The following is a 26,087-nucleotide window of genomic DNA, read 5'->3' as shown; positions in this document are numbered from 1 at the left end:
TTTAAATAATAATCATTATTTTATTTATGACACAAAATTATTTTTTGTTGTATCGCCACTATCAAATCAAAACTTATTTACTATGTGTGAATATTTAATGCCAAATAGAGATTGGATATCTAACTTAATAAAAAAAATGGTTTAAATAAGTTTAACAACTTAAAAGGCTTAAATCCAGTAGTAGTGACAACATAAATCTAGTATGCCAAATTGTGATTGGTAGAAAAAACGTCACGTTTCAAATTGTATTTCTGACTTCAAAAATAAAAAACGAGTCAATATTTTATAAACATAGATTTAAGTCAATCAAAGACTTTTATTTAATTTTTTGTCATTGAGCACCATCTGGGAAATGTAGTCCTGTGGGTTGTGTTTCAGTGTGTGAGTGTGTCCGGCTTCACTGAGAGAGACGCTTTTACAGGTGTTTTGATGTAGCTGCTCTGGGCTGAGGGCTGCTGGCGCTTACACTGACAGTTAACGTTATACAGCCCTGAAATTGACGTCGTGGGATAAATTGCGCAGTCACCTCATCCCTGATAAAGGTAAGGAGCGGTATATGGATAAACATACATGGTTTAGTCGAGCTGAAGCGGGTTTTCTTAAAAAAATATATAACGCTAGCTAATCTTACACTTTGGTTAGCTAACCTAGCTATCTTAGCGTATATTAGCTAACCGGAGAGTGACATCTTACCGTGGCTAAGCTAGATAAGCTTGTTCGCATTGATTTAGTGTCTTTTAATGCTCTGTTTGTTAATTATTTAATAATTTGTAGGGTTTTAAACGTGTAATGTAAAGTGAAATAGCTAAGAAAACTAACGATATGTAAAAGTATAGATGGGTAATCCAGGTCCAGAAATCAAAAATCCGTCTCAGGTCTTTGTTCCAACTGCTTTGGCGGTTACGCTGCATCTGAGCCGCCCAGGCAGTTGGCACAAAAACCTGGGACGGATTTTTAATTTCTGGACCTGGATTGCCCATCTGTAGCTAAGTAAACCGAAGAAAAATAAGTAACCTAGCTTAGCTAGCTTGTAACGTTACATTTAGTGTTATTGTATCGTTAGCTACGTACCTATTTAAAACGTTTAACTTATGTACATCGAACATGCCTGTCTAAAAAACAAGATTAGTTAATCGCCTAGTCAGCTAACAGCTTTTCCCCCACAATAATGATTCATTGCCAGCTAAGCGAAGCTAAGCTACATTAGCCGACTAACACGTAGCTGTGGTTTAGCTATCGCTAGCTAGTTAAATTAGTCTTAAAAAGCAAACATAGCAGGTCATGTGCTACTACCTATCTAAATAAACCGGACAGGTAAATCAGTAACTAACTCTAACGCTAGATGACACAAATCAATATTTAGCCAACCTTTAAGTGAATAAAATGTTTTTAAAGTTAAAGTTGATGACAGCAGCACACCCCCAAATGTGTCTTCCCTAGCCAACTGTAGTTATAACAGCTAGCTAGCTCTGTAATTTACTTTTTAATTTAACGTACTACATTTCTATCCAAAGGCAATAGTACATCAGTTATCATAACCTAATATCTATGTTTAAAGCCCAAATACTACAGAGATTTCTGACTAATAATGTGGGATGTGGCTGGCTGCACCTGTCACGCCCGAACATAGCTTTAATATACATGTAATCACGTTTTAAAGAAGAACTAATTCTAGCTAGTTAATTATTTCTTAAAGCTAAACCATTTGTTTTGATCAGGTACATTTAGCCAACAGGTGTCAACAAGGTGTTCCTTAACACGATGCTTTAGACAGCTGTGTTTTTCCTCATACTGGGAGTAGACAATACCACTGGATTACTCTGATTCCCAGTAATATTCATTATTATGGCCCATTTTCATTTCTCTTTTGTACCCCTACCTCCAGTGTAATCCTTCTCCCTGGAACAGAGTTACAAATGAAGGGGGTGAAATCCTCGTCCCAAGAATTGACACAACCCAGACACAATACAGATGTGTAGCAGTTAACTAGTTAACTTTAGGGCATTGTATGTCTTTAGAAAAGGGGTCGGGAGGTGCATCCATTAATTATTATTGTCCATTCCTTAAATTTCCCTGTTGTGTACCTGAAATTAGGTTTTAATAGCTATTATTTTATTTTCTGCCATCTGTTGCAACCTTTAAGGTGGAACGAAAATGTTAGCAAGCTATATAGCTTCTGAGACACTAACAATATTTACTATGCTTGTTATGAAGAGAAGGGCCAGAAAACTACACATTAATCTATGTAATGTAATGTAGTAGTTGTCGTCATTTTTAATGAGGAAAAACCTTACAATTAATGGATTTCCTTGGTCATTTGTGCCACACCGTGCCAGTGATTCTCAGCCCTGTTTTGAGTGTGTATCTGAAAAAAGGGCCATGTTACCCTAAAACTCCCCTCTACCCCTCCAGCCTAACAAGAAGCGGGCCACGCTACCCCTATATGCGCACACACAAAATTAAGGAATAGGTTTAAGAGGTAGGGCCAAACTGGTTTGGAACTAATATCTGTAGCTATGTCTTTGAGCACATTAAAGATGATTGTAAAAATAATGTGTTGTGAAATAATGTTCCTCCAGAACCATGAAAGGGTATAGCATATCATCCCCTTTCTAAAATAATAAAAAAAATAACATTCTTAAAATTTTTTTGATGAAACACAAAATTACCTTTGTTATGAGCAATGGTTTGAGAAGATAGTTTATCGTACAGTCAAACAGTAGAACCAGCTAGAAACAATCCTAATTGTTTAAAACGGTGTGGAGGATACGTTAGCATTATAACTTTTTTACAGCCACAAATTGTATAGCTGAATTAATGGACTAAAAATGCAGACCAAAAAAAACTGATTAATGCTCAATAGTAAGACTAAACAACTGTTTAATATGTATAGCCTGTAGTCTTTGTTAATAAGAAGTAAACTTTATACTATAGTAAAAATCCCATTACCAATGATACCTGAATCTTGGAAATTAGTTCAGTTAAGCTATCAAAATTGCAAAAAGTCACATTTTATTTAGATATAGGCATAATAAACTAGCTTTACACTTTTTTAGGTTTAGGTGGTTTTACCACAAGTGGCCATGCAGTATCATGAGGAGATGATTAAGGCTGACTTTATAGTGTGCAAATCTACAAACCTGTCTGCCATTGTTGTTTTGACATAGGAACTGGTATCATATATGTGGATGTGATTTCTGCCAGAGTAACATTTTTGTTTACAATTCCAGTGAGATGCTGCCAGTTGTCATTTTTACCAACCACTTCACTGTCCACTGTAAAATTCAGAAATTAAGTGTCCGAGGTCTATCAGACCTCACTTTAACTTCCATAATTCCTATTGACTATCCATGAGCACGCTCACCAGTGTTCAATCTCACTCACAAGATAACACCTCACAATTTTTACTGGTGTGGGTGTTACAGTGCCATCCCCTCAGGTAACACCTCATGATCATTTCACATACTGCTGTTCCATGACTTTTGGAATATTCACAGGGTGGGAATATTAAATCCAGGGGTGGTAAATATTAGACTATGAGTGAACAATCAGTTCTTGAGGCTTTTGCGTTGAAACAGGAAAAATTATGTAAGTGTAAGTATCAAATTGTGATCGCAAGACGATCAAGTCAGAACATCTCCAAACCATCACACAGGTCTTCTTCTTCTGAAAACACGGGTTTTCTTCTGTTAAGCAGTTGTCAGTTATTATTTACGTAAGTATATGTGTAAAGTTTTAGAAATTGATATTCGGATAATGCATGAGGTGTAGAATAATGGATTTATAAATTCAGAGTGTGCTAGTGTGCAATACAGCTGTACAGTTTGAACAGGTGATGGTTGAAAGTTTATTAATACTGCATACTGCATTATTACAATATTTTATAATATCATTTGCTTGTATCAGTCAGACATATAAAACAAGATTTGAGAATGTGATACACGCTAAATTCAGTATGAGAGTAAAACTAGACCCCTAACAAATACAGCAGTTAATAGGTTGCAGTGAAAACCACCTATAACAACTTCCTCTTCCTTTTCTTCATACCACTATTTACAACAATCACTTCTTTACACACATTTATTTGTACTAAGAATTATTTCCTGAAAAGGACCCTTTATCTTTATGTGCACTGTTGCCTGAAAACACAAATTGCATCAGAGGCCTTCTTGCACAGGTTTGAGATGCAGCAGAAATGTTACTTTGAATAGAAAACTGTTTCAGTTTAGTAATGAATTGGCACGCTGCAAGACAGCTAGAAAAAAAAATCTGTGTACATAGAGTTTTGGCTGTTGCATCTAATATGCATTATTTCCAGGACACCTGATCACAGTGTAAGAAAGCAGGAGAACAATTTGGGGAGGTACAGAAGCTGCAGTTGTCTAGATTAGGTGATAAGGGTTGGCAGATTGTAAAACTGTAAAAGTGCAGTGCAAATATTTAGTTTCTCTGAAGTTTATGAAAAAATTGGGAGAGATAAACGCCAATTTTAAATAACTTAATTTTTAATGACACAGTCCTTAATTGTGTGATAAGAAAATGCATTAGCTGATGTATTGTCATTATATGGCCAAGAAATGTATTTTATTGTTTCACCACATCCATTATAGGGCATTACCAGTACTCTTCTTTATTTGGTTTTAGTTGGTTTCTGTCTAGTTGTCCAACTAATATACTTTTTATAGTGTCCTAGAAGTATTGAGTCCATTTCTGATATACTCAGGAAAGCATCTTGTGCTGTAATTAATACGTCAGTGGAATGATCTGATTTAGCTGGTTTAGTAAGTCAATGTTATGAAATGACAGTCCGTATATTATTGAATCATTTCATGTGTACAGGTGCTGGTCAACGAATTAGAATAATTTGAAATAGTGCAATCATGAAATTCTTTGAATGCATTTTTTGTGCAGAAAGCAAATCAGGTGTTCACCGCACCTGTCCTACTCGTTAGACTAATCACAGAACTCGTTACCTGGAAAAAAAATTGCTCAGCTGAGCTTTCCAAAAGGCCCATTTAGGCCATTTAACTGTGACACTGTTGTTTTATTGAATTAGAATAATGGAGAAACCGTTTCATTGAATTAGAATAATTTTTATTATAATTACAATCCTCACTTTCTCAGTATTTTGTGGCTGCCCCCTTGGCTTGCATGACTGCCTGAAGTCTCCGCGGCATCGATTTGACCAGCTTGTCGCAAGTTTCCGCACTCACAGCTTCCCAGGCAGTGGCGATGTTCTGCTTCAGTTTCCAGCGTAGTAGGCTTTCTGTCGCGAATTTTCCGCTTGACGATGGCCCAAAGGTTTTCAATGACATTGAGGTCAGGCGAGTTGGCCGGCCATGCCAAAACTTCAAGCTGTTTTTTAGTGAACCAATCTTTGGTCGACTTTGCCGCATGAGCCGGTGCAAGATCCTGTTGAAATATGAAGCTGTCTATATGCTTTATCACTCACATCTACACAGTGACTAAACCAAAGAGAGCATACAGAGAGTGATATAGTGCTGTTCTCCTGGACCCCATTTACAAAATAATAAGCTGTTACTAAAAAAATAAGAATAACCTCCGATATAAAGAAGTGGTGATGAATATTACTGCAGAGAAGCCGTTTTATGATTTTTTTTTTTTTTTTTTTTCGGTGATTGGTTTGCTGACATGAACAGGAAATTAAACTTACTCTCATCAAAAATGAATTAAAGAAAGGTCATCCCATTGATGACACTGATCCCTGCATACACTAACTAATATCATTACTACTAACAAAACTGATTATACTGTCTGCTTTTACAAGGTTTCTTCCTCTTGTACATTTTCCTGTCAGTTTCACCATTGGTTTGCCTGGTCGGGGATTGGTCCTAAATCGATCCAAATCCATTGTGTTAAAGCCTGTTCTTTTAGACCATGTTTCTGCTTTGTAAAGCAAAATAGAGTAGTGAGTTGAGTAGGCAGCAACCAAACCAAAGCCATTGGACAATATAACAATAGACATTTCTGTCCTGGGTGGTGTACAGTGTGTATGATAGGCTTGGATTCTGTAGTCTTTGTGTAGGCACATTTACACATTTATAAATTGTGATGCAGTCTCAGTCTGGCTATAGTGGAGTTTTAAAAACAAATAATGATTAAAATTGTGACAATACCAGATACATTTCTGATAATTGTTATTAATGCTGCACAATTCCTGAAACAAATATATAAAAAATACTGCAATATATGCATATTTAAATATTACAAAATACATGAATTTTTGGCATTAACAGTTGCTTAAACAATGTTTTATGCAATCTTCATTGTTGTGCCTCTAGTTATTAACATACACTATATGGACAAACACTTTGACAAACACAACATTTTATCAGCTTACTTGTTGCAGCAGTGCCATCTACCAAGTACCACACTGGGGTTCAGTCAGCTCTTTCATCATTCTTTCACTAATGTCTGTACTGACGGTCTGCATGGGTAGGAGCTGGATTTTATACAACTGAGGCAATGGGTGTGAATAATTCTCCTAAATGCAGGTGTTTCCCAGTACTTTTGTCAATATAGTGTATTTCCTTTATGGCATTTCACTCTCTTCTCTCAATGCTCTTTTTTTCTGTCAAGGTAGACTATGTTAAAAGATTTCAGTCTCTGAGACATTGTTCTGAATCTGTCATCTCATCCCTGTCTTTTGTTCTGGGTTATGTTTAGAGATGAATACACCCCAAGGGGCTGTGAACATTGCAGAGACTAAGCTGAAATAAGCTCAGTGATTTATGCTGCTGTTTCTTCCTGCCTTGTTGGCGTCTGACTTGTGAAAACAGGGCTGTGGAGGGAGAGTGTGAGGCAGAAACAGATGCTGTTTGAGTTGGTGTGAATGAGATGTCTAGTGCGTGAGGGTGAGGTAATTGGCTGTGGAGAGAAGTTTGTTTGTAATAGGGCTTTAGTGCTCTGCTGACTTTGTGCTCTCAGGCTGCTCCATTTTTTATAAACAGATTATTTCCCAATACGTGTGGTGTAATGTTGAATTGATGCTTGATAATGTTTCAGTCTACATTTACAGTCATCAAAACTACTGACAGGTGCAGTAAAGAAAACTGATTATCTGGGTACAGTATAATAAGTTGGATGCACATGTGTGGACAAATGTATTGGAAAGAGTTAGTGCTTGTTATTTTTGTGAAGCTCATAGTTCTAGGGTTAGAGCAGTTTTTTGTGACCTAGTGTGACCTACCCAATACTGGGAAGTAGGACTGCACAATACATAGTTTAAGCATCGTCATCGCCATGTGTGCATGTCTCTTTAGACAAATTACTCTGAACTCATGCTACACATTGCTGGATGCAAAAGGAAAATCTGTACCGTTGACACTTCTTCGACATATGATTTGTTTTACTCCAATCTTTATTGCACACAGGGATTATTGGATTATTAACTGCTGAAATCTGGTGAAAGTTGCTGTATAAACCCACCCCAGCATTGAGATGTGGAGTAGTGGATCTGTGTTTTCTGGAATAATGGAGCTCCATAAAAAAGTTTTGACCTCCTTACCTCACTAATGGTCATTTTGCTGAATGCAAACAAAACCTGACAGCAATGCCAACAAAAGCAGGATAATCTATATTACTACCCTTGCCTCTAAAGAAAAAATCAATTAGCAGGTGTCCCAGGTTTGGAGACCTAACCCAAATGTACAACACCCCATTCAGCCAATCATTTACATTTAAATTAAAATATTTTTTGTTATTCTGCAGGTTGACTGCTGGCTACACTATGGAGTCCATGCTTAATAAGCTAAAGAGCACAGTCACCAAAGTGACTGCTGATGTGACTAGTGCTGTCATGGGAAATCCAGTGACACGGGAATTTGAAGTTGGCCGACACATTGCAAGCGGGGGACCGGGGATGTGCTGGAGGATCTACAACGGCACTAAGAAATCCACAAAACAGGTGAGTGATTAAAAATATATTTTTGTATTTTATGGGTTAATTTACTGCTCTCATAAAGCAGTTAAGCACTTCATGCTGAGTTGCTGGTACGGATATGAGTTCAGTGTGGCTGTTGTGTGCCAGGAAGGTCATTTAATATGCAGTAGTGGAAGGACTGCAGGAAACACAATCTGACAGCGTCTGTGTTAGGAAAGTGATGAAACTGTTATTGCATTGCATCTTCAGTTCTGTATTTTACTGCTTCATTTATGGTGATGAATTAATTGGTGAACAAAAACAGAATGTTTTGTATTTATAAAGCAGTAAATAGCAAAAGCTTTGGAAAGAAAATGTAAAATAAAAAAATAAGACTTGTTTTTCACTGTTGTGTCTTTCTGGAATCTTTCTTCAATTCATAGGAAGTAGCAGTCTTTGTATTTGACAAGAAGATTGTTGACAGATACCAGAAGTTTGAGAAGGACCAGATCATCGATTCACTTAAAAAAGGAGTTCAGCAGCTAACTCGCTTACGACACCCACGCCTTCTTACAGTTCAGCATCCTTTGGAGGAGTCGAGGTTGGTTACAGAGACACAGAGATACATGAAAAATGTAGTTTTAGGTGTAGATCATTCCTTCACTGACTTCTTTTCTGTTTAAGCTTGTTTTAAATATGATCATGGACATTTTTTGTTATTCTAAGAATTGGTGTTGGAGAATTGTGAATGTTAAAAATGTATAATTTATTAATACTTGGTCATACACCTATCTTCCTTGATCTGGACACTTTCTTTTTTTTTTTTTTTTACATTTTAAAGGGACTTAAAACTATTTCTGTTTTTAATGCCAGTTTTATTTCACAAACATAGCAACAAAACAATGAGACTAAAATAAAATTATGTATAGATAAATGCAATTGCTAGATGACTGGGTCTATCGTCTGTTAGAATACAGCAGTAAAAACAAAGAATCAGAATTGCCCGTATTAAAATATGTCCCATTAAAATATGTTTAGAGTGGCCTAATCCCAACTCACTGCCTGAATCAAGATGCTCCCAGCTTTTACTATAACCAAGTTGCGTTCCACAGTTGCTCATTAGATTAAATTGGCTCTTTTTTATTGTACACATATAAACATATTTACAGGAGCTGTTACTAAAGTTGTATTTGAAGGCAAATATAATGTAAATTGTGATGACCAGATGTCTGGATCAGAGCATTTATCATCAGTTCCAATAAATAGCGATAAAGGTATTCAAATCAAGGGTGCCCAAATTTATGCATCTTTTTTTTCTTCATCTAATTGTGTTTAGAGAATAATTGCACACTTTCTGTAAATCATATAAACTTTATTTCACTTCTTAAATATCACTGTGTTCATCTGCTATATGATATAACATTTAACTGAAATTGCTGACGTGAACAACCAGTGATTTATTAAGAAAAATCATTAAAATGATGAGGGATGCTCAAACTTTAATGCATGGATTGGGCCTGATCCCAATCCACTGGATTTGATCATCCACTGACATTCCCAACTTGAACATAAAAGCTTTTTATTATTAAATCCAGTATTAAAGTGAGTAGCTACTGTTACACAGAGCATATTCCTCACTATTGGAGAGATGGGGTGGGAGGATGTGGCTTAGGCAGAGCTTTGCTGGCTCTCTCTCTCTCTTTCAGTGTATAAGCGCTGTTTGGACTGCTGTGTAGAGCCTCAATATTGGATCAAAAGACTCGACCCAGCTCTGAGACAGGGCCTATGAATAATACATAACAGAGAGTGTGAAAGACGGAATAGGGAATAACTTTCTGCTTTTTTCCTCCTTCTCTTTAAACTCAGTTAAGAAACATACAGATTACTTTAAATGTGTTTATTTTCTTGTACTAGCAAACAAACAACTGTTGCTTTATAATCTCTCTCTCTCTCTTGCTCTCTTTCTCTCTCTCTTTCTCTCTCTCTCTCTCTCTCTCTCTCTCTCTCTCTCTTTCTCTCTCTCTCTCTCTCTCTCTCTCTCTCTCTCTCTCTCTCTCTCTCTCTCTCTCTCTCTCTCTCTCTCTCTCTCTCTCTCTCTCTCTCTCTCTCTCTCTCTCTCTCTCTCTCTCTCTCTCTCTCTCTCTCAGGGACTGCCTGGCATTTTGCACAGAGCCAGTGTTTGCTAGCCTGGCTAACGTGCTGGGCCAGTGGGACAATCTGCCAAGCCCTGTTCCCACAGACATCAAAGACTACAAACTCTACGATGTTGAGACCAAGTATGGTTTACTGCAGGTGAGATGATCTTGTTGTTGTTTTACTGAAACCCATTGAGTTTTCTTAGAGGTTCTTAATGAAGTCAGTCAATGGGGTTTCAATTCTTGAAGTCGTTTTTAAAATATATTTTCTTTGAGGGGATGCTTGAAAGCCATACCCATAATATTAATATCTGTGTTCAAAATACTCTTTAGTCCAGGAATAAACTTCAAGGTGCTAAATAATTGATCGTAGTATTTATTTATTTTTTTTTTTTTTTGTATTTTTGTATTTTGTCATTTTCATGTACTGAACACTTGTTGCTCAGCTATGTGAAGGTAAATGCAGTTTGACATTCTATGGTCTGTATAATCTGTCTAAAAACAGTCCACAGTGCTTCAGAATAAAATTATTCAGATGAACTTTGAATAAAATTATTTAAATAGTTTTGACCTAATTAACTCTCTGGGATCTCTGTCAACAAACATTTTTCAAAGTATTAAGTAAATATGAACATATCTAGACAATACATGGACAATACAAGTATTGGGACACAGTATTCATTCTTTCTTTTTAAAGTAAGGGTGTTATAAAAAAGTTTATCCTGCTTTAATTGGAGTAACCATGTGCCTTGTGCTAGATTTTGAAACATTTTGTTGGATTTAGTTGTGTTCAGTGTGTTTACTGACAAAACCATTTATTTGGCCACCTCATCCCCAATCCACAAATCATCCTAAAAGTACTAGATGGTGCTCCATCAGCACAATTCCATCTTTCATCTTCTATCTCTCCCTCTTTATCCACAGATCTCAGAGGGCCTGTCATTCCTGCACAGTGGAGTAAAGATGGTACATGGTAACCTGTGTCCAGAGAACATCATCCTAAATAAAAGTGGAGCCTGGAAGATCATGGGCTTCGATTTCAGCATCTCTTCCAGCAACCCATCAGATGCTGAGGTCTGAAACAGTATACACTGCCCCCTAGTGTCCAGTATAGACAGTTATACAGCTGTGAAGCCAGATATAAATTATGTGAGGGAGAATAAAAATAGCAAAACAAATTTAAAATGTAACAAAAATGAAGTGATGTAAGAACAAAAATCTACCACAGAACTAAAGGGTAGCACATTTTATTAAATGCATATAAACTGCAAACAAACAATTAAAAGTAAGCTTTCAAAAATATTGCTGTTATTATGATATGGAGGGTTTTTTTTTTTTATTGTGGTAAAGGTTTTTTTGCAATTTTATTGCAGGCAGTATGATATGCCCCTAGTATGCAGTATATGTGCACAGTTTTTTCTTGTAATACTGTTATAGAGTAATATTGTACTATATATTCAAATTGGCTTTTTTAATACATCAGTAGATAATGCAGGTCAGCCTTGTAACCTTGTCATATTCAGTGCTTGATGCAATATACTGTATATTTGCCATATTGTATATAATATTTTGCAGCCATATTATATAACTTGACTCCCATATCTTTTTTGTGTGTGTGTTTTGTTTTTCTGATTGTGTCCTGTAGCCAAAATACGTCTGTAAGGAGTGGGACCCCAACTCGCCCCCTCTCTGTCTCCCCAACCCGGAGTATGTGGCTCCGGAATACATCCTGTCAGTTAGCTGTGACTCCGCCTCTGACATGTACTCATTAGGAGTGGTCGTGCATGCGGTCTTCAACGAGGGGAAGCCAGTCTTTCGGGTCAACAAGCAGGACATCTTCAAGAGCTTCAGCAGGCAACTAGACCAGGTGAGTGAGGGGAAAATGTCAAATCTTTCGGTAACACTTTAAAATAAGACTACCTTTATAAAGGGTTTATAAATGGTTTACAAATTCGTTTATTAATGGTTACTGATAAGGTTGTAAATGCCTTTAAAAATCCTTAACAGTCAGTTATATCACATATGTAGAAAGGGCAACAATGATCTGTTGTTTGCCAAAAAGTGAACCCAAAGCCATCTATATTATTACCCTTTCTATGTATGTGTTATAACTGATTATTAATGATTTGTAAGGCATTTACAACCTAATTAGTACCATTAATAAACTAATTGTAAACCATTTATGAATCCTTTATAAAGGTAGTCTTTTTTAAAAGTGGTACCAATCTTTCTTTATGAATAATTGGCCTTTCTGATACTTATTATATTCTATCTATTGCTTTGAGATCAAATGCCAGATATGTTATTAATGTATTCCAGTATTTTTGCGGGGTATCAGAAATCCATTCTGCATTCTTTATACTAATAGGAATACTTGCTCTCCAGATGTAATAGATTAGCCAATACATTTTATATCTGAATTTATTTTTATTCATTTTAGAATAGACCAGTTTTGGGGTAATGTTGCTAAAAATATTAAAACTTGTTTTTGTGCAGAAAAATTGTTCTGGTTTAGAACACACATTTTGTGGCTACTGAATGTTTTTTATAGATTAAACTTCCCTGCACCACTAAATGATGGGGGTCATTTATCCTTGAACTTAAAGGTCCTTCCAGGCTATTTTGCTCAGTTGCTTCAGTAGATTTTTATAGAATTAATTAAGAATTAAGATTTTTTTTTTTAAAGAATGAGATTTTTATGGGTTTAATATTTACCTACATTACCCCAACAACAACATTAGTCCAGCATGTCCCACTGTAATATTAGAGTGAATAAAGGATGTGAGCAGTTGGCTTTGGATTCCTCCTGAGTTTTAAACTTGTTCTTAGTTGAGTCGTCTGAGTCCTGGAGTGCTGAGCAAAATCCCAGACGAGGTGCGAGAACATGTGAAGATGCTGCTGAGTGTCACAGCCAACGTGAGACCAGATGCTGATCAGATGACAAAGGTGAGTATATTTTTTTTCCTCTTTGTATAAAGAACATTTACTGCAGAGTGGTTAAACTTAAATATGAGAATAAATTTGAATATCTTGCTTCAATAGATCTGTAGTTAAAATATCAAGCAAATAACTGTCAGGAGTTTTAAAGTCTAGCTATTTATCTAATGTTTTGGAAGACCATGTTTAAACATCTCTAATTTAGCTTCAGAAAGTCCTGTTAAAGATTGTAAGTGAACTCCAAGTGAAAAAAACTAAAGTATCCTTTAGTCCTAGATGGCTACATTACTGCAGACACCCTTTCCTTACAAAGTTTTGTGTTTCTGTTCTTTTCAGATCCCCTTCTTTGACGATGTTGGTGCCGTGACCCTGCAGTATTTTGATTCGCTCTTCCAGAGGGATAATTTACAGAAGTCCCAGTTCTATAAAGGCCTCCCTAAAGTCCTACCCAAGCTGCCCAAGGCAAGAATGAGAGATTGTGACAAGCTGAAGAGTTCTGTCTAGGTTTAATTAAGGATGAGCTTGATTATTTTTGCATCCAATTTCTTTAATTATAGATTAAGTCTTGCTTTCATCTACAGTGGAGATGTTGTCCCTGCATAGCAGCAGATTTTGGCGCATTTTATTTAGCATATGAATGAATGAGGTGCAAAAGTTTTGCCACCCTTTGAATTTAACCATAGTACAAATTATACTATAAACACCTAACCATCGAAACTAAGTACCACGGCAACCACCTGTGGCAATTGCACAACATCCCAAAACAACACAGCAACACCCGAGATTCATCAGTTATTTCCTAGCAACCACTTGGCAAATTCCTGTCAACCCTATCAATATGCAACATCATAAAAAATAGCTAAAATTCCTTAAGAAATACGTTGATACACTGTAGCACCCACCCATCATCTCCTTAACAACACCATAGCAACTAGCAAGCAAGGTTGTAAAAACAACCTGGAGCCACATAGCAACAGTCTTGCAACAGCCTGGAAGTTTAACCATTCTGGGTTACGTTAAGGAAATTTACATTTATTGTTACTATTTTGATTTTCGTGGCTTACATTTTCTAATTAATAACTGAATATACATTGTTAAAAACTTTGTTTTTTTTTAATGTTTTATTTTTTTCATTTCATGGTCTTTACAACAAATCTGTATGATCGGAAAGCAAAATGAATATGCCCTCCTTATCATGACCTACTTCTAAGTGAATGATTATTATTGGTTAACACATTCTTTTTTTTTCTGTTTCTGGTGTGTGATTTAGTGATATAATGAAAACTGGGAAGATGTTTTGGTGGAGTTGTTTTGTATAAGCTGGGTGCTTGTTGTTTCTGTGATCTACAGAGGGTGGTGGTGTATCGAATCTTGCCAGCTCTCACCTCAGAGTTTGTGAATCCGGACATGGTGCCGTTTGTGTTGCCCAATGTGCTGCTCATAGCAGAAGAGTGCACAAAAGAGGAGTATGTTCGTCTGATTTTACCAGACCTCACCCCAGTGTTCAAACAACAGGAGCCCATTCAGGTATACCAGAGGACAACAAACACGCAGACACACAAACCACAAAAAACACTCCATTGCTCTATCTGTAAAGACATACGAACAAAGCTCAATTACATGTACTGTCTGTTTGTAATGTGCATGATTTGAGACATTTTAACAAAAAAAACATTTTTAGAAAATCATTTAATTTCTATTTTCTTTATTGTCTTTAAGTTATTATTTAGTAAAAATATTAAGAGATTTTTTTTTCCCAAAGGGGAGATTTGGTATATATTTGGTAAATTTTGATAAGTATTTTTCATTAAAACTGACAGTTTTTGTCCTCAGTTTACACTGGCACGCATGCATACAAACATATACATCTACTGCTACCCATCTGTTAATTCTTAAATGTATATCAATCCCCTGAGCCTGTCCGTTTACTTTTTTCCTTCATGCTCTCAGGCCAGCAACATGGTGAGTGACCTTTTATGAACCAGTTGGTCACCCTGTACTGGTAGCTCCATTAACTGTACTGTGGCTAAGAGTTCTATTCAGTAGTATTTAACATATTATATAGCTGTCTTAACTGCTTTAGTTTAATTATCAGATTAACTATTATTGATTTAATCATTTGTATTAGTCATTGCGCTTCCTACAGTTTGCACTTAGCATCGTCATACCTCAAATTTGCTTAGCTAATTAATGCCTATTAATTTCTTTATAAAAGAATTAAGCCATACCCCCTCTACACATCCTTTAATACACTGTAGTCTAAGTAGATGAGTGTTTGTAATCTCTGAACATTTGTGGAGCATTAAATGCAGTTATAACTTTATTAATTAATTTCAATATTGCTGATTAACCATTGCAACCCTTATTATATTCCCTCTTAGTATTAGACACCTGTATAATATATTCATTGTTTTACCAGTTTGCACTTTATTTATGCTGTGTTGCATTTTCCCCCTCTCACCCCTCTGCTCTCTTTTCACATGCTCAGATCCTCCTGATCTTCTTACAAAAGATGGACCTGCTTCTCACAAAAACACCTCCTGAGGACATCAAGAACAGTGTGCTCCCCATGGTTTACAGAGCACTGGAGGCTCCGTCCATTCAAATCCAGGTACACCAACAGTAAAGAGCATTGAAAAAGGTTTAAAGGTAAACTGATGCTCCTTTTTATGTTCCAGATACCATAGAATGTATCCTCTTCATATCTTCTCCGCAGTTCTAATAATTTTAGAGCTCAAGCTTTTTTTATGTTTTGTCTGCAGGAACTGTGCCTGAACATCATCCCCAGCTTTGCTAATCTGATTGACTATCCATCCATGAAGAATGCACTTATCCCTCGCATCAAATCGGCCTGTTTGCAGACCTCTTCGCTGGCTGTGAGTCTCGAATTCCCCTAAATTCTACTGCATATCAGATTTTCACTGTTCAGAGCATTACACATTTAACGCATTAGAGCCCAAACCACAGACTCATGTCTGAATGTTAATACCAAATGTAAAATGGAATCAGAGAAATTCAGTGAGCAGCTCATTCATTTTCATATTTTAAAAAGTCATTTAAATGCCTGTGCAGTTTTCCTCGGGTTTTGAGTGCTCAGAGCTGACTCAGCTCTTGATCGTTCCAGAAGTGAGACAGTGCGTGGGTGGGGGCGTGGCTGGTGATGTCATGAGCCCTGCATTGTTTAATATCGTGTTATATATCGCCAAAAAAAGAATATTTGAAATATATATTTTTTTCAATAACATGCAGCCCTAGTGTGTGTGTGTGTGTGTGTATGTATATATATATATATATATGTTTTAGTGCTGTTGCTTGATTAACTAATATATTTGTTTAAAATATTAATTCAATATTGGTTAGCTTTACAAAGTTTTTTTTTTCTTTTGGGGCGCATGACAGAATATTTTAAGCTTATAATCCTGATGCAACATAAATAACAACAATTTTCTTAATTTGTATTTTAACATTTTGTTCTAGAAATTATGTCAGAGCTAGTTTAATGGAATGCAAATATTTAATTAAAGCATTTGGAGTGTTAAAATGGTTGAAACAGAGTTATAGAAACAAAAAATACAAATTTAAGGGGCCAGTTGCATTAACCCAGCACACATACAATCTGTAAATATGGTAAATCTTGTGACTCTTATGATGTTTAGTATATGTCACTGAGGGACATAATGCGTTTGTAAAGAGTCTCTGGCCCATACAAGTCTTAAAATCTTAAAAAATGAATAAGCATTGTTGATTTTATCAATATTTTGAATAAATCCTCTGAAAAAATCTAATGTTTCCAATTATTCTGGATTTTTCTCTTTCTGTAGGTGAGGGTGAACTCGTTGGTGTGCTTGGGGAAAATCCTGGAGTATCTAGATAAGTGGTTTGTCATTGATGAAATCCTGCCTTTCCTGCAGCAGATTCCGTCCCGGGAGCCAGCTGTACTCATGGGAATTCTGGGTAATTTTTTTTTCTGTTTTATTTTCTGCCACACACATATTTTTCTTCGCTGTCTATTACTTCAGCCATATTGGAAATTAAATATCTTTTGTTGAATCGAAAATCCATCTCACAGATCAACCACTGCAATAAGGAATGTATTGTGATTTCATTCAGCAATTAAATCAATCCAAGCATCTCTTTTTACAGGTATATACAAGTGCACTTTTGCCCATAAGAAACTAGGCATCCCAAAGGAACACCTCGCAGGGAAAAGTGTGCCTCATTTGGTCAGCATCAGTATTGAAAACAACCTCAACCTCAACCAAGTAAACTTCTAACTTCTAATAATATTTATCTTATAGATATATGCACACAAAACTGCACATATTAACTGATTCCCCTGTTAACTGTGTTTCAGTTTAACTCTTTCATGGCTGTGATCAGAGAGATGCTGAATCGAATGGAAGCAGAACACAAGACCAAGCTGGAGCAACTCCACAGCATGCAGGAACAGCAGAGGTGCTCAAGTTCTCTTCTCATGTTCTCTTCTTATCTACATAAAGCGCCCTACCCTATCCATTAATATTTAGTTTTGTGGCAGTACTGCTATTGCTCTTCTCTTTTTTACTTTCTTTACCTTCACATTTACCTTTATATTTACATGGCACATGGCTGTGTATATGTTTTAGTGCTGTTGAAAAAAATTATAATTCAATATTGGTTAGCTTTACAAAAAATTCTAATGCTGTGACGAGTCCACTAAAATCTTTATTTTTAAGTAGTATTAAACTAATCTAAGACTAAGAGGTCATAAATACAACAAAACAAAAATAATTATAATTATAAATAGTATATCAAGTATTAGGACCCCATAATAAAAATATAATATTGAGGTTTTGACAAAAGTTTCCTAAATTTCCTAAAATGTTAATCAGCAATGGCCTTCTGTCACTGTTATGGAATTGTGGCTCTAAAAACAACCAGTGAACATCTTGTTAGTATCATGCAAACATCCATATTTGAACTTTTTTGACAGTGTGACAGTGTTTTATTTTTTTTTTTCAATTATGATGAATGGTCCAAAAAACTGATTCCAAATAGCTTTTAAAATCTCCTAAATTGTTTACATTGGCTTCCATTCAAAGTTAGAAAGTTTTAGTATGGCCGTTTAAAGAGATCTGTATTTTTAGTGACCAAAATATTGTGACCAGCACTAGGGAAGAGGAAATCTACCCAAAGTGTATTACCCCTGCTTTGTAAAGGTCTTTCCTGTTTAAAAAGGCTTTTACAGCAACACATTTTCAAATTATTTACCTACCACATTTAACATAATGAAACTGTTGAAAATCAGTCATTATCTTTTAGACAATGACTTTAAGACAAATCATTTAGCAAGTAAATCTTAAAAGCAAGTAACTAATCTTAAAAAAGCAGGCTCTCAGTGTGTTGGGTTAGTGTGTGAAAGGCTGTGATGGTGAAGGGTGAATTCTCTCAGGCTTCTCTCCTCAAAGAAGCCATGGCAACATCCTCGACCTCCCCTAGGCAATTACACAATGCTCTCTTTCTCAATAAGACTGGACTCTGTGTGTGTGTGTGTGTGTGTGTGTGTGTGTGTGTGTGTGTGTCTCTGTCTGTCTATGTGTCTGTCTCTGTCTGTGTGTCTGTCTCTGTCTGTTCGTATAAAAATCTGTCCTCAAAGAAGCCATGGCAACATCCTCGACCCCAGGCATTTCAGGAATGCTCTCTTTTTGGATAAGACTTTTTTTTCCCCCAAATAATAATTTCCAATTATTATTTATTTTATGGTTCGCACCACATTATATGCCACTTCAACTGACAGAAAAGTGACATGATTTTCTGTGATGTTAGTACATGTGTGAGTGAGTCTTTCACTCCTTTCCATAGCTTTCTGTAAAAATACATAACACAATACTGTACGGTTACTTTCAGTACTTGGCTAGTGCATTTTATAAAAAAAACTACTTGCAAAACTTAAGTACAAAAAAAGAATACTTTAGTACTTCTAATTAAGTATGATGCTTAAAGAACATTTTAACTTCTACTCAAATCACTTATTTTGATACAGCACTTGTACGTTTACTTGTACTGGGTCTCTAGTACTTTATACATGTCTGATTTTGACTTGGCCTGTTATGATTTAAGGCTGTTTTGTTCAACTAATATGCTGATAATACTGTAAGATTGTAATGCATTTGCAAATGATCATTAAATAGCAGTACACTTTTAATTGAAAAATTAAAAGGACATTTGGATTGAAATATAAAACTGTTTAAGTATCATTAATAAATAAAAAATATATTAAAACAAATAACTAATTAAATGTGCTCTTCTTGCTAAGAAAACACAGCAGGCAATATGTTTATGAATATTTATGTTATATTCATGTACTGTAAAATGATTCATAGCAAGACTCAAGATTAATCTTTTTAAAGCATGTTGTTCCAGAAGTCCTGGTCTTTTGTGTACGTGTTCTCTAACAAACTTTATTCTTATTTTTTCCCTTGATCACCACCATACTAATGATGGTTTGAAGCCTTAGGAAAATGTACTGTTACATTTACATACAAATATTGGGTACAGTTGGAGCTGTCTAAATGTATTTAACAGTAGTGAAACAAAATGTGTCTCTTTTAGGAGCCTAAATCTGTCCAACCAGATGAACCCATCAGAGGACACAAAGAGTTCCCCTAATGTGTCGAGTCAGGTTCGAGATGTGAGTGCTTTTCTGGCATTATTATTCAATGTGAAAATGCTGACATGGGGCAGAATCGACATTTCTATTTTCATTTCTCAGATTGATGACATATTTGGTGGAAGCTCAGCGAGTACAGGAGTAAATGGTAAAGAGAACGGCTCATCCGCCACCATCTCGCAGCCCTCTAGAGTGAGTTTGCTTCTCGCAACACAGACACATCAAATATGTGTAAGATTATAAAACATATGAGCAGACAGTTACAGTAAGAGTATACGCTCAATTAGGTCTTTACTGTGCTATGCAAGTCATAAATGGTGATCATTAATGTTGTTTGATTTAACTATTTTAGGTTGCATTAGATTTTACTGCTGTCATGCTAAAAAATTTCACAACAAAAAAATTCTACATCGATTTGCATTGAAAGATTAGCCTTTTCCTATAAAGCTGCTATTTTTGAGATTGTTGGTTAATCTGTAGAGCATAGGTCGGCAATAGGCGGCCCGCGGGCCAGATGCGGCCCGCAAGCAAGAAACATCTGGCCCGTGAGGTTGAACTATAATGGAAATAAAAAATCGGACTGTCCGTCTCAAAAATGCTCTTTATTTAGAAACTTAATTTTCCAAAACAGAAAAATTTATTAAAGATTTTTTGATAGAGCCACGGGCTGTAAGATAACTGCTAGCTTCTTTATTCTGTTATTTTTTTTTTATTCGTTTTTTTTTTTTTTATTTAACAAACAGGTATTTCAAACAGATTTCACCCACATCAGCCCACTTGAATGTCTGCTTGTCGCCCTCCCGCCACCGCGCCCGCCAATCCGCCCCCCCTCCCCCCCCCCCGCCAAGTGCTTGTGGCCCGCCATGTAATGGCTTGGAAAAAATCTGGCCCGCGGCCAAACTTAATTGCCGACCCCTGCTGTAGAGTATTGACTTATTATTTTGTAGCTTCTATAAATAATTGCTTGAATAGTGTTAAACTATTCTAAAAGTTGTGCAGTTGTACATGTTCATGAGCTATTACTTCACTTATATTTATAAGCATATATTTGCATGTGTGTAGGTTTCTCTGACCCTGGAGGAGAAGCAGCGGTTGGCTAAGGAGCAGGAGCAGGCTGCCAAACTAAGGAGCCAGCAACCTCTGGCACCACAGACTGTGAAACCTGCAACAACAACCACACAGGTTACTTTCTCTCTCATACGGATAAACATACAGAACCGGTCAAAAGTTTGGATACACCTCCTTATTAAGTGTATTTTCTTTAAACTAGAAGTGTTCAATCAGAATAACTTTGATACTTTGGTAGCCACATCTAGCTTTGAGGACAGATCTGCACACTCCTTATATTTAAATCTAAGAGTCTTCATGAGGTAGAGTCACCAGAAATAGATCTATCTTGCTTGCTTGGTGAGGTGCTATCTTGAGTGTACACAGTTATTAGTTACTTTTAATATAAGATTGGGCTAAAACCATACTCAGCAAGTTTTTTTATTTTATATCAGTTAGGTGTTGGAAATTAACTTTACACAATCATAATATTTTAAATATATTTTTGTGGCATATGATATTATTTTGTATTATTTTGTATTACAGTTTGTGTCATTAGTACAGTAATAATTTAATCTCATTTATTTCTTTCCCAGGCAAAGGACTTAACCAGCAGTCTACTGAACAACATGACCTCACTTAACACCTTATCCCTGAGCTCTGGCCCTCGGACAACGCCCATGCAGACTGGAGGCGCACTCTCTTCTGGCTTCTCCAGTGGACCCAACATGAGTGGCATGGGTACCATGAACAATGGTTTCAATTCCAACATGGGCTTCCACGCTGGGGGCATGGGAATGCGGCCAGCCACCCCTGGCCTGTACGGAGGGATGGCGACCACCACCAGCACCCCGAACTTCAGCGCCCTCACACAGAACCAGACTCAGCCCAGCAAACCTCCGGACATGTCAGCCCTGGATTCCCTCTTCTCTGCTAGCAAGCCCAAAGTCAGCTTGAACCAAATGACCCCCAAACCAGTCGCCGGCCCTGCCGCCCCGTCCCCCTGGCTCAACCAGTTCGGTGCAGGCCAGCCCTCGCAGACTGCCGGCATGCAGGCAGCACCGATTGGCATGGCAGCAGCAGGGTCGCAAGGTGGGTTTGGAATGCAAGCTAACCCTTTCTTTAACCCACAGAACTTCTCACAAGCTGGAGCTAACCCCACCATGAACACGGGAATGTTGAAACAGAGCGCTTCGGTCAATAACGATCTGAAGGACCTCTTTGGTTAAACCAGTTCTGGCTGACTGTCGTTCTTCTTTCTATTTGCCTGTCAACAGAGAGCTCTAAAGGAAATGATATCAACAATGCCGTGGATAAATATGAGGGTGAAGAAGATCTTTATAGTCCATCTTAATGAACCACTGCCTGCTTTTTGCTTTGTTTTTCATCTGGTTAATTTTGAGTTGTGTATAACTGTATAATTTGTGGTGGACCTTTTTATTTTTATTTTATTTTTATTTTTTTTGAGCATCAGTAAATCAGAAGACGGCCACCAGCCTTAAGCAGGCAGGTTCATGCATATTTCTTCTATACATCACACTCGTCTTACTGGTATTTCTGCCTGAGTACTGCATACCAGAGGTCTATACACATACATATACAAACATTCTTAACAACAGACACGCAGGCAAGGTGTGGAGAATCTTCCACTAAGTACTTGAGCCGAACACCTTCAGCCTAATCTTTGTCTGCTTCATCTCTAGCGTGTGGTTGGTGTGGGTGCTATACCACACGTTAAAATATCTCAATACTGTTTTACGGTATTATTTGTATTATTAAAATGGCATGTGCTTAATAGGGTGGGAGAAAATATCAGTATTGCGATATATTGTATCGTTTTTGTTCGCAATACATTATCAATAAGTGGCATCAAATGTAAATATATTTATTGAAACATAGGCAATCTGAAATTCCTAAGACTTGTCTCCAAATTTGATTACTGATATTACTGCTTTATTACTCCATGTTGCGGTGCTAATCTAATGATAGGGTAAACCTGCAGTAAGGAATATTGGTTGTTTAATTCTGTGAAACTGAGACCAATAAATCCATAATTCCTGTTATTTGAGGATTTTATCCTTGCGATATATCGAGTATCACAGAATCACAGTATGGTGATTTTTTTTATGTATAAACTGCACTAAATCCAACTAACCAGGCCTAATTATTAAGGGTGTATAGGTACATTATGATGCATTCCTGGTACACACCTAAAACTGTGGATGGAGGAATATTAAATACCCACACAAGTTCAGAAATGGAACGTCGTCCCATCCATCTACACCTCACTCCAACTCCTGTAATTCATGTTACCTTGCAATGAGCACACTGGCCAGTGTACAACCTTATTCACATGATAACACCTCACAACTTTATAAAGCTGTTGATGTTCCCAAACCGTCCTAAGTTGACACTTTATAATCATTTAACATAACGATTTCTTGGCATGTCCGTGTGTATCGCAATACTGATAACTTACTTACTACCACAATAATTCAGTACTGTACTGAGCAAAACAATACTGTACTGCTGCAACAATTGCTGCAAAGTGGCTTCTACTAAGTGTGTGCGCTATGAATGCTGCAGACAGAGATCTGGCTGAAACTATTGAAGTATTGCTTTAATTGCTGTCCATCCAGTACTGAGACCATGTCACACTATTCCTCTATAGTTCTGTGGATGGATGAAGTTTGAGAAGGCTGCACTTTAGCTTTGTTTTAGGCAGGCAGACCAATAGGCTTTTTCCTTCTTCCTCATTTAACTGATCTTTTCCTCACACTAGCCATGTATCTTCAGGTCCGATTTAAACCACTTTCGTTTTCTGTCATTTGAGCAAATGAACATGACCGAAGTCTCAGAAAAGATTACAAAGAAAACATTAGAAAAGGTGGAATGTTTTATCTCTGCTGTTTGTTTGAATGTGTGTGTGTGAGAATGTGTGTGATGACAAAATAATGGAGGGAACCTGTTTTTAATGTATCTGTTTGGGTTCTGCCTTTTTCTGTTTTTGTATTTTTATTCAGAATGGGGTTATATAACAGTTGCTGGGTTGCACACTGGAGTGTTATGTGCAGTTTAATGAAACATGCAGATTTCTCATTAGATCTGCAGTATAATGAAACCTTTTGAATTTTAGTTTAAGTGTTTACGTGTATGGAAGCATTTAAACGCCAATGAAGTTATCTGCATAAAAATACAGATTAGCTGAAACCCAATAGGTAGTAATTATTTCAATTATTTCAACTTGTGTAGTTTTATGGGTTATAAGACAGTAACACTTTTAATATTAAAAAGCTTTATTGGCCTTTAAAAGCTTCACTAGACAGTCTGTTTATGTATGTTTGTGTACCTATGTTTGTCCAGCTGGTGTGCGTCCATATATTTTGTAAGTAACCTATTGTTGCTGTCATGCAAAAATCTTTAGTCTCTCATTTTCTGTTTTTCAAGTTCTTTAAAGTTTTGTCTAAATTTCCTGATGAATGGACCAATAGAAACAAATTAACAAATTCAATCTTTTTACATTGACTTTCATTAAAAGTCAAAAAGGATTTTTTTCTGTACTGTAAAATTGCAATTTGTGAGATATAAGGTTTTTGTCCAAGAGTGACAATATGTTTTGTTCTTTTGTTGCATGTTACTGATCATACCTGCACTGGAGCCAATGTGATGGTAGTACTGGGACAGAGTGGGTGGAGGGAGGGGTTTAAAAAAAACAAACAAGAAAACAAGAACAGAGAAGAAAAGCCGCACACCGGTCAGCTTAACATTTTATTCCTCATCATGACCAAATAGATAGCTGAGACACGGCGAGCCACTCTCCTAGAACTGTGTATAGTATTTACATATCATAGTGAATGAAGTGTATAGTATATTGAGATTTATTTGATATGGGTTAGGATTTTTTAATATATTATCTATTGATCACTTTCTCAAAGGGGACCTCTGAGTACGAGTGAATGAATGGAGAAAAAACAGAAGCCTTATGAAGAGAGGTGTGCAATAATAGGACTTTTGAAGGGTTTTGTAAAAGGCTTGATGTGAATGAGTGAGTGTTTTAACACATGCAGTTTTCATATCTAAGCAGTATCTGGGCTTTGTTTTCAATAAATGAATTACACACTGGATTGTCATCAGAGAAGTAATTTGGAAATTTTGGAAGTTTGTTTAATTGATTTGTGAGCAGAGGGTCTTATTCACCAGCCATATGTAAGAAGAAATTACGTTATTTAACCTCCTGTTATGTTGACCTTTAAGAAACGGCAGTAATGTTCCAAAGTCAGATGAAAAAGCCAGCCAAAAAAAAAATCAAATTTTAATTTCAGATTATGGTTCCTCTATGATAATGATAATTCTATAAGTAAATAAAAAATAGTCATAGGTTTTTATCTAAATATTTACATTTTAAAGCCCATATTGTCAACAATAGTTCAAATTAAGTTTGTATTATTCAACAATGTAAAACAATAGACATTTTACCTCAAATAATATAAATATATATTTAATATTGTGTTAAAATGTTCACCTCTTACAAATCATGGTTCGTTTATGATAATTCCCTGTAGTTCACCATAAAAAGCCCTTATTGTGACTAATGGCTCAAACTGACCCGTGTTTAATCATGTTTAACAGTCCAAAACTTAAATGTATTTAATAATATTTTTCTCTAGCTTTTCTTTAGCTTAATTCATATACATTTCCATATCAAACGTTTAGCATCACTTCTGGGTCAAACTGACTTGTACAGTGTGTGTGTAATCTTAATAACTCTAAAATAATATAGACACATTTAAATGAGTAATATTCCAATTCCATGTTCATTGAAATAGTCAGGGTTAGGTTTAAGGTTTACTGCTCTAATGACCTGCAACATTTCTGCAGTTTTCATGAAGGATCTTACATAATAATAATGGTTTTCTCATTTGGAATTTATTTATTTTATGAGGACAATTACTTTTCTCAAGAGGATTTCTAAGAAAATCATTAAAACCTGAAATGGCTGGTGAATGAGGCCCAGTGATCTGGAAAGGATATTGTATGTTGTGGGGAAATCATTTGCTTGAAAGAAATCCTCTGCATAGGACGAATGCTTAGATTTTGCTGTGTTAATTCTTAGGTGATATTTAGTTGAACCAGAAATTCAGAATTTTCCTTACAGTAAACTGGACTTTACCCTCTGTTATTGGACCCGGTTCCAGTTGCCAGCAAGACTACTTACTAATTTCACACCTAAATGAATGGAACACAAAAAAGAAAAAAAAAAGAAAAGAAAGCCTATTCTTCTATCAGAATCTTTATATTCCAGCGATGTAATGTGTACAATGTGGCTTCTTTGTGAACTTTGTATTGTGTTACGGGGTTGTATTGTCTGAAGTTGAGAGTTTTCATGGAAATCTGTACATATTTATCAAAATACACTTGATGACTTTCTCTTTAATGC

The 26,087-nt window shown here is 36.3% G+C and overlaps 1 protein-coding gene across 2 annotated transcripts; it reads left to right on the top strand.

Annotated features, from left to right (window-relative positions):
- Positions 1-391: 391 nt before the first annotated feature.
- Positions 392-26,084, top strand: scyl2 (SCY1 like pseudokinase 2). 2 transcript variants are annotated; one of them, XM_007234960.4, is made up of 19 exons: positions 392-542; positions 7,732-7,927; positions 8,326-8,483; positions 10,030-10,174; positions 10,942-11,091; positions 11,663-11,884; positions 12,847-12,963; positions 13,291-13,416; positions 14,305-14,481; positions 14,905-14,916; positions 15,443-15,565; positions 15,717-15,830; positions 16,776-16,908; positions 17,098-17,216; positions 17,309-17,409; positions 19,546-19,624; positions 19,706-19,795; positions 20,666-20,785; positions 21,247-26,084. In XM_007234960.4, exons 2-19 carry the CDS (start codon positions 7,751-7,753, stop codon positions 21,877-21,879), a joined length of 2,796 nt encoding a protein of 931 aa, XP_007235022.2. In that variant the 5' UTR covers positions 392-542; positions 7,732-7,750; the 3' UTR covers positions 21,880-26,084. The 2 variants fall into 2 exon arrangements, with proteins under 2 accessions (XP_007235022.2, XP_007235023.2); XM_007234961.4 differs by lacking the exon at positions 14,905-14,916.
- Positions 26,085-26,087: the final 3 nt, after the last annotated feature.

This window comes from Astyanax mexicanus, chromosome 2, assembly GCF_023375975.1.
Source record: "Astyanax mexicanus isolate ESR-SI-001 chromosome 2, AstMex3_surface, whole genome shotgun sequence".
In the NCBI taxonomy this organism is placed as follows: Eukaryota; Metazoa; Chordata; class Actinopteri; order Characiformes; family Acestrorhamphidae; genus Astyanax; species Astyanax mexicanus.
The sequence above is the reverse complement of the archived record's forward strand: the minus strand, read 5'-3'. Positions and strand labels throughout refer to the sequence as shown.